The 10000-nt window shown below is 43.6% G+C and overlaps 1 protein-coding gene across 1 annotated transcript in view; it reads right to left on the bottom strand.

Annotated features, from left to right (window-relative positions):
- Positions 1–4523, bottom strand: part of clcn2a (chloride channel, voltage-sensitive 2a) — a 38299-nt gene extending 33776 nt beyond the window's left edge. The window contains exon 1 of the mRNA XM_084057477.1: positions 4334–4523. Coding sequence (XP_083913603.1) covers positions 4334–4387 — 54 coding nt within the window. The 5' untranslated portion in view covers positions 4388–4523. The remainder of the gene's footprint in view (positions 1–4333) is intronic.
- Between the last annotated feature and the right edge of the window lie 5477 nt (positions 4524–10000).

Below are 10000 nucleotides of genomic sequence, written 5' to 3'. Positions count from 1 at the left end.
ATGCACTTCAGATTCTCCCACTATGGGGCACTTGGCCAAGCATCCGTATTTGACGAGTTGGGATGAGAATGTGTTGCCCTGTCTCCTCCTTTACTTTTCTTTTCTCCCATTACCTTACACCTTTGCATTTCCATGAGCCACAGAGGAGGCGAGCGGCCACTGCCAGATGTCCCAGCATGCACCGTGGGTGAAAGAAGCTCTAGAAGGACCTGCTCGTGACCTGCACGTATCCATCCCAGACTGCTCTCCAGCTGTCAGCCACCACTCAAATGACCTGTCCTGTACCTTTATGTCCCCTCATAGGCGTTAGAAAAGACAGGCAATTCCCACAAAGATGTCTAATGCCTAACTTGTAATCAACAATGTCAGATCAACAAGCTCACAACTTGAGCTCGTAGATGGGCTATTTTTGGCACGGTACACCATCTTACAACTTAGTATAAATCAGGCTTATGTTTAGAAGGCTAAAGGCAACCGTGGGGTAAAAACAATAAAGACTGTGTGAAAGCCTTTATTGTTATAAATAGCCTGTTTATTGCTGCTTCCACAATCGCTGTCGGACTATAATGAGATCCCTGCATAGATAATGGGTTCAAGAGACTGTAGAGACTGCCAAGCATTTAATATTTTTCAAGATGTCCCTTTGCAGCAAAGGTTGTAATTACAGTAACAACAACATACTGGTGAAATAATATATAAATAACATTTACATTTACGTTTTCACATCATAATAGGCTTGCTATACACAGGGGACCTGGGGAATGGAAGTGGGACCATTTCCATTTGCAATATAATCACGTGAAATATTACATCAAATGTTATTTTAAATAAGATGTACAACAACAAACCCATAATTAAGTTGATTGTGAGAAATATATGAATAATAAAATAAAAATGACCGCTTTGAATTTGGGTACGCTGTGAATGGAGGTGACATTTATCAGCTTGTTCTTCCTGTTGAGTTTATCAGACAGATCTCTATTGTCCATGTCATCTTATCTGTGCCACTGCCTCTGTTCCTGTACCGCCCAAAAGCCTGGTGCACTTTAAAAATGAATTTATGCATTCATTTATCTATGACGGTGTAAAAATGGACGCGACACAGGCCAACCTGTAATGTTGGCACCGGATAGCCACCATCTGAAAACCAATAAAATAGAAGGGGCATTTGTCAAACCCTAGAATCCAGTTTAGGATTACAAATTGTTTGGTTTCTTTCATCTGCATCCCATCCATTTGTCTGTTGAATGAGACAAGTGTCCGTAGGTTTTCATGCTGGACAAAAAACGACGCCTGTCTTTGAACTGAGGTCTCCTTCAGACCTATTCCTGCTATCTTCTGCCACGATTGATGCTTGTTCTTTGAATTTGAGTTTCAACAACTCATGGCAACCCTATATCTTACCCTTTACTGTAACTCTAAAAATCTTTCTGAACCATAAAAATGACCTTTTCCACTTTGGGATAGAAATATTGCAAATATCCCAATGAGGTAAATTTGTTCTGGTATTACCATCCTTGGTCCCCGCATGTATAGTAAACCACAGTAAAACACACACACACACACACACACACACACACACACACACACACACACACACACACACACACACACACACACACACACACACACACACCCACACCCACACCCACACACACACACACACACACACACACACACACACACACACACACACACACACACACCCCTGTGCATTCATAGAATTTCAAATGGTTGGACTTCTGTGGTAGTGGTAACCAGCTGTAGCATATATTACACACACACACACACACACACACACACACACACACACACACACACACACACACACACACACACACACACACACACACACACACACACACACACACACACACACACACACACACACATACAGTGTACTATATGTGCTTGCCATGTATTTGTGTGTAATCCTCAGTATTAATTTAACATTCCAAATGGACCCATCCAACACTAAGGACTTTACAGTGTGAATGGTGAAGCCATTGATGTGAGCGCTGAGCAGTGTTCTGCTGTGGACAGAGCCATTGATGTGAGCGGTGTTCTACTGTTTTTCTACTGTCAGAGGAAGGGAGGGCACTGGGCAGATAAGCCCATTCCACAGAGACACACTGGACGCCATTTTACATGACTATTGATCTGTACACAGATGCACACACAGAGGCACAGAACACATTGATCTTCACACCGATAGGAGACGAAAAGACACTCTTTCTCTTGAGGCCAGCGCACATACTGTATATACATCTACTCCAAGACAGGGAGTCACATCTCCCTCTTCACACACACACTGACATATGCGCAGTTGCGCACACAGGCGTGCACACGTTTATGCTCATGCACACACACACACACACACACACACACACACACACACACACACACACACACACACACACACACACACACACACACACACACACACACACACACACACACACACATAAATACAGAGATGCACACGTGTTACCCCCGTGTGCTGCCTACTACCACTTTCCATCTACATGCACAGAAAAGACAAGAGAATACATCAGATTTTAAAGCTCATGGGTCACTTCTCTCCCTGCAGACATCACACAGTAAAATCCTGTTAGTTAATTTAAGTCTGAGATCAACAGATGAACACAAATTAACACATTTACTGCAGTGTCTGACACAGGTGTTCAGAAGACTAATCAATGTGTGCGCACACAAATGTGCGTGTGCACGGGCACGCACACGCTCGCACGCGCTCGCACACGCACGCACACACACACACACACACACACACACACACACACACACACACACACACACACACACACACACACACACACACACATACTCACACATACTCACACGCACACGTATATCCATCTATCTATCTCTCCACACCCTCTTAATTTAGATATCATGTGTGTGAAGTGCTCCAGGGTATCACTGTCAATCCTGCCATGACTTGACATGGCTGCAAAATAAACTGGTGCAAGAGCCAATTAATATTCAAAGAGACTCCACTTTTAGTTCGGAAGTAAGAGGAGCAGTGCTGGCAAAGGGGGAGAGAGAGAAAGACAGAGAGGATTGAGAGAGAGAGAGAGAGAGAGAGAGAGAGAGAGAGAGAGAGAGAGAGAGAGAGAGAGAGAGAGAGAGAGAGAGAGATGGAAGGAGATGACAAAGGCATTATGAGGGGCATGGGGAAGGACAAGATATGCAAGGGAAAAAAGATAAGGGAGATGGAGGATGCAGAGTAGGGCCATGTCTAGACACTCTGGCATATCAACTTACATTGATTGTTTTTAAGTGGAACAAATTCATCTGAATGTGATCCAATTGTACAAAATATAAATGAATTGAAAGTAATTGCTCTCTTCATTCTCTTCATTAATGAAGAGAGTAAGGTAAGACCTTAGACAGGAGGAGGCAGAGGCAAGCCATGAGCTGTGACCACCTGTGGCTCAATGGGAATGAATGGAGAGGCTGAGCATATATATAAATATTTCATCAGAACACTGGGGTCCATCCAGCTCTGCATGTGCGCCACCACCTGGCAGTGGCTCTGTCCGAAGACTAAGAGCCCCGCACAGATATAAACAGCATTTAAAATGAGGTTGACATGTTTGTGTCACACACACACACACACACACACACACACACACACACACACACACACACACACACACACACACACACACACACACACACACACACAATAAATGTAATGTTTAAATGTCACCATTAATTGAATACACAGGACCACAATGGAAACAAGCCCTCTGGGCTTTTTGTGTAATCCTTTCAGCACCATTGTGTAATCATACCACTGTACTATTTGCAAACTGTTAATAAAGTATTCAATAAATCAATCAATCAAAAAAACACACACACACACACACACACACACACACACACACACACACACACACACACACACACACACACACACACACTCTCTCTCTCTCTCTCTCTCTCTCTCTCTCTCTCTCTCTCTCTCTCTCTCTCTCTCTCTCTCTCCCCCCCCCCCCCCCCCCCCCCCCAAACGTACGCGTGCGCGCATGCACGCATGACTGACTGCACGTGCAAAAACACAGCTTCACACACAAAGAGTTCTGGCTCTGCTGCAGATAGAAGACATTTCTCTGAATGGATCTAAATCGAATCCCATTCACATACAATGCACCTCTCCTCCAAAATAGACACCTGCCAGCTGTGTCTTTGCGCTGCTGTGACAGTGACGGCTTGGCGTAGATATCTTTAGCCTGCGGCCACGTCCCCCTATTGCAGGTGACATCCTGCCACTGAAACTGAATGGCATGTCGCTCCATCAGAAACTCACCAAAGTTTGCTGATACTGGAGCGTACTCCGCTCCCCGGCCTTGTCCTTCACCATTGCCGCAATATCCTCATTAAAATAACCAATCCAAGAGTCGCAAGACTGTCACTAGTATAGCCCCCGCGGATTAATGATTTTGTCGGGGAGGGGTTGGTGGCGCTGGTACCCATAGAGCAGTAACAGGTTCCTTTGCTTTGCATAAGCCCCCTGCAGAGAGAGAGGGAGAGAGAGAGACACGAGCACGATGTGTGCCAGATGAGTTGCTGCCTGGCTGCAGCATCAGTGCCAGGGTTGCCATGTCCACTTATTATACGCGACTTTGGCCTTGTTTTTCTGTAAAGTTGCTTGTAAATATTGGTTAGTTGCGGCTTGCGGGTTTTTTTGGGCTTGTTTCTAAAGTGAAGTTGCTTATTTGGTCTTGTTTCCAATTTTATTTTTATTTTATTTAAACCAGTGGTTCTCAAATATTTTCATGTCAAGGACCCCCCAAAAAAACATGTATTTATTTCATCCCCTAACCCTAACCCCCATTTAAAAATGTTTTGTGCCAGGGACCCCCGTACCAGATGTGTGTTTATTAGAAAGTTTCAAAAATATTTCACATTATTCACTTTTTCTCCAAGATAAACAAAATAAATGCAGATTTACAACGCGTTGTGAGCTAGTAGGTCGGCTATTTTCAATCTGGTGAATATAGATTTAAATTGCTCATGTGATGTGACCTATAGTCGCTATAGGTTGCTTACCTGGTTGCTTATTTCTCTCGCAAAACCTGGCAACACTGATCAGTACTCCGCCGGGGCGGTTTGTTATACTGCACAACACCTCCTCCCTCCCTCCTCTACACCCACTGTGGTACAGTCGACCTCTCTGTAGAGTCCGTGGAGTAGATGCTGTTCAGCATCTCCTGTGTGTGGCGGGGGTGTGCTATTGTTTGCTTAAATACATGCCATGGAATTACGTGTATTTCCTTGAATATTCTGGCGCTATGGTTTAAGAAAACCTTCCTCCGCTGTCCTTTGCTGTCTTTGCCCCGACACGAGTCACCATCTTTAGGCTAACACTTCGCAGACAGTGGATGAGAAGAAATCATACCAACAATAGGCTATGTCCGTTATTCACACGTCTTACGTTTTGACATTCTCACTGGTAAAAATATATAAAATAAGAAAATAAATCCCACCCAAGACGAGTCTATATTGCTTTGAAATCATGTGGGCAATGTGCAATCAACGTCTTCATTAAACGGGCCAAATAGGGTTAGTGTGGAGTTTTGGGGAAAGGGGGCTGTTAATGAATAGAATGAATACCTCTAATTCATTCATTCATTTTCAGGCAATACATTAATTAAGTAGGCTATGATCGGTTAGCCTAATAATGGACAATGAGAATAAGAGATGGTGTGAACAAATGGGGTATGTTAGAATGCCATAGACATAGTGAAGGAAAGAAAAGTGTATTTATAGCGCACATTTGAGAACTATGCATAGGCTACACAGTATACATGTTGTAAACATATACATTATAAACATAAAACAAAACGCATGAACATACAAAGCAAATAAACAACAGCAGTTTACAGGAATGAATAAATAAATGAGATACAGAAAATACTGTAGAATAAAGAAAATGCTAAAGTATAAAAATATGACTTAAATTGCCTCAGGAAAGGCAGTGGCAAACATGCAAGAGTTAAAGGTAGGGTAAGTGATTTTCTTTGGTTAAAAGAAGTGTTAAATAGCTCTATATTCTGATAGTAGGCCTACTCATTGCTATAGAGTGTTTGTTCAGTAAAAGAAGTCTCCTTGTCTTTCCAGCTCTTTATAAAACAGAAAATGCATTTTCGTTTCAGTTTCAGTTTCATTTCCAATTGTATCCAATCAGGATAGAGAACTCAATCAGGATATAGATTAAACAAGTGAAATTGGAAGTGATGACACTAAGACATGAGCAAGCAAAATTGGAACTGGAACACTATAAAAATTAAGCTTAAAAATTGGTACTTTCTCCTGATTGGCTGAGATTTTGACACCTACCGGAAAATGGATTTTCTGTTTATAAAGAGCTGGAGAGACGGGGAGACTCCTGTTACTGAACACACACTCTATAGCAATGATTACTATCAGAATATAGTGCTTTAACCTTTTAACAAAATACTTTTTGTTTTAACCAAAACATATCACTTACCCTACCTTTAAGCCTTGATTTAAAAGAACACAGGGACAGTGTTCTGGAAGTTTATTCCAGATTTGTGATGTGCAGAAACTGAAAGCTGCTTCTGGATGTTTGTACAGTATCTCTGACCCTGGGGACAGTGAGCAAACCTGTCCCGGGTGATCTAAGAGCCCTTGGCTCCAAACTGAGCAGCATATATCACTGAGATGTATGGCCCCAAACCATTCAAAAAATCAATTATTTGATGCATAAGAAGTGAAAGCTATGAGAACTGGAGTGATGTGTTCAAACTTCAATTTCCATCGGGCAGTAGCGTTCTGAATAAGCTGCAGCGGTCTGATGGACAAAAAAATATATTGTTTCAGTGTTGTCCTTATTCGCTTGGATATAATTCTGGCAGATACAATAATTGATTTGTTCAGAGCACTTATTCAGTGACTTTATGGGGCCATAATCATCTGGATTTATTGTTATGTAATTCTGTGTGTCATCTGCATAACTATGGTGAAGTACAAATTGGACAAAGTGACACTAATAACACCAATCTGGCATTCACTCAGCAGCACATTCCCAGCCTCCAATCCTTAAAATCTGGTTTGGATGTTAGACAGACAAGTAGTGCACATGTTTTAGACACCAGTCTGTGGATTCTGTGTGTGTACAGTATGTATATGTGTGTGCATACTTGTATTTTTGTTTGTGTGTAATGCATAAATAAGCGGACACACACATGATGCTTATTTTGCTAAATTAATATCTCAAGAGACTGTGACAGTTGACCCATGAGCCCAGGTATTTGAAGTCCTTGACTTTCTTCAGAGCAGTACCTCCTGTTGTTGTTATAGGTAGGTGTTCCGATAGGATGTTATACAGTAGGTGATAACCTTGGTTTTCTTGGCATTTACCCGAAGGCCAACCTTGGCCTCTGACTCCACTCTGTTCAGGAGGTTGTTCCACATGGTGAGAGAGCAGGCTAATGTCGTCTGCGTAGTCCAGGTTTGTCAGGGCTACTGTCGGGTGTCGTCCAGACCTCCTTGGTGTTAGAGTGAGGCCAAGATCCTGCTCTCGTCCACAGATGGCTTTCCTGAGTGCATAGTCCAGGACTATGATGAAGAGGAAGGAGGCTAGGGTATCCCCTTGCATTACCCCAGCCAGGATGTCAAACTCCTCACTGTTGCCATCTGGGGTCACCACCTTTGCCCTAGTGCCTGCCTACATGGTCTCTATTGCCCGGAGTAGTTGGGAGGGACACCGAAGTAGGCCTTAAGGATTTTCATCATCGTGCCTCTGTGGATCGGGGGGAGTGTGCGCATGCGTGCATGCATGCATTCATGTGAAGGGGGGCAGGGGTGAGTGTGCACAGGTGCAGGGGTACATAAAAGCTGTTTCTCTCATGCATCCACATGCCCGCTTTCACCTGCAATGTGAATAGCAATCACTATCTTATTCATACCTAAGGGTTTCTATCAGATGCGCCTACAGCTCGACATTACATCCTGCTGTTGTAACTGAGGGTAAACGGTGTCACTGACTTCACTTCATCATGTTGAATGGCGCTGCCAGCAGCAGACAGCCGGCTCTGTTGTGGCCCCGGCAGCAGTGAAAACTGGGTGCTCCGCAGCCCCAAGCACCAGCACACTGACCCACATCCCCCCCATCTTAGCAAGATCAGTCCAAAATACATGCCCACCTCTGGAGGCTGGTCTGGAACCATGTACGGGAAGAATTTATCGCTTTCATTTTCACATAGTATAGTGGTGTGTGTGTGTGTGTGTGTGTGTGTGTGTGTGTGTGTGTGTGTGTGTGTGTGTGTGTGTGTGTGTGTGTGCGTGCGCGCGCGCGTGCGTGCGTGCGTGCGTGCGTGTGCGTGTGCGTGTGCGTGTGCGCGTGTGCGTGTGTGTGGTCTGTGTGTTTTTTTACCTGAGGTTCAAACATGGCCACACATGAATTGAAAACCAGGACAACCCATTGCTTGAAAAGGTCATTGCCCAGCTCCCATTAAAAAGAGTACCATAATAGAATTAAAATCAGTTTAACAATACAGTAAACCATAATGTTCTGTATTCTGGATTAGATTGGCTACTATATAGAAAGTCAATTGTAGCTCTATACTACAATGTACTTTAGGCTAAATAATACCCTTTCCTCACAAGTTGATCAATGTGGTTAAATGTGTATGTATGTGTATGATTGTGTATAGGATTAATTTAAACTTGATGAAAATCAATGTAATTTTTAAGAATTTCACGTTGGCCATGGAAATCGATATCGTTTAATAATATATTGTGTGTTAATAATGCAATACAGAGTGAATTGTGAATTTGTAAATTAACACGTTTGGAGAAAAGTGGAAACATGTGCCTTGCATCAGAGACCTATACAAAGGACCTTGACATTTAATGTTCTGATGCGCAACAACCACAACCACCTGTTTTGTTTCGCAAGTTTCTTAATCGAAAGCATCCCTGAAACAAATGTGATTAAGCCTCCTGTGTGCTGCAAGCCACATAGCAACATAATACATTATTGTCAAATAACTGATGATAACCCAATCAGACCTTCAAATCACCGCTTGCCCTTGAGCAAGAAAGGTAAAGTTCAATCGCATATTAAACACCCGATGTGACAGTGACACTGTCACTACGGAAAGGAACGCAGTGTGAAACATCTTGTCAAAACGCAGCATACTTACGATTTTCCCTCGGGCTTTTCTGCTCTTCTTTTTTTCTTTGCTCCTTTTCGAGGCTTGAATCCCAAATCGTCAGCTGTGTCCCTCCATAGCGCCTTCCTTCGCGGAATAATGACTTGGAAAAGAGGCTGGTGGTATAGCTACAGGTTGCACCCTTTGATCAGTGTCCACTGTCCAGAGATCTGCCTCCTATGCTGATGATGATGCTCCCGTTGGATTCACTTCACTCCGTTGTTTTCTCACACACCTATTAATGGCCTGTTGCTGGAGCGAGCAATCCATGACAGCACCAAAGTTCTTCTCAACAGTGCGCGCAAAACATGCCGGTTATGCGCATGCCTCCAGCCTTCAGGCAGACATCAGCTGGCTGTGGATAAAGCCCAGCAGCGACAGTCAGACATTCATCTGAGTGTTCTTGGGGTTTGGGCGCAGAAAACTCTATAATAAGATTCTATTGTGCTTGGGCTGAGGTGGGCGGGGCGGGGTGAAGCAATGCGGGTAGGACCCCACTCTCCTCCTGCAGGACCAACTGGCGTCACTGGCGTGACGTTATGTATGGCGCCGTGGCGCATTCGCTTAATTCATCATTATTCATGATGTCCTATGGACTGCTAATAGATGTGATCTGATGCAATGGAGAAATAATGTAGTGTTTTGCACTCCTCTCTCTCTCTCTCTCTATGTTCTCTTCATTTATTGACTCAGTGTGTGTGTGTGTGTGTGTGTGTGTGTGTGTGTGTGTGTGTGTGTGTGTGTGTGTGTGTGTGTGTGTGTGTGTGTGTGTGTGTGTGTGTGTGTGTGTGTGT

Source organism: Gymnoscopelus microlampas (assembly GCF_963454915.1).
Source record: "Gymnoscopelus microlampas genome assembly, chromosome: 5".
Taxonomy (NCBI): domain Eukaryota; kingdom Metazoa; phylum Chordata; class Actinopteri; order Myctophiformes; family Myctophidae; genus Gymnoscopelus; species Gymnoscopelus microlampas.
This window is presented reverse-complemented; position numbering and strand designations above follow the sequence as displayed.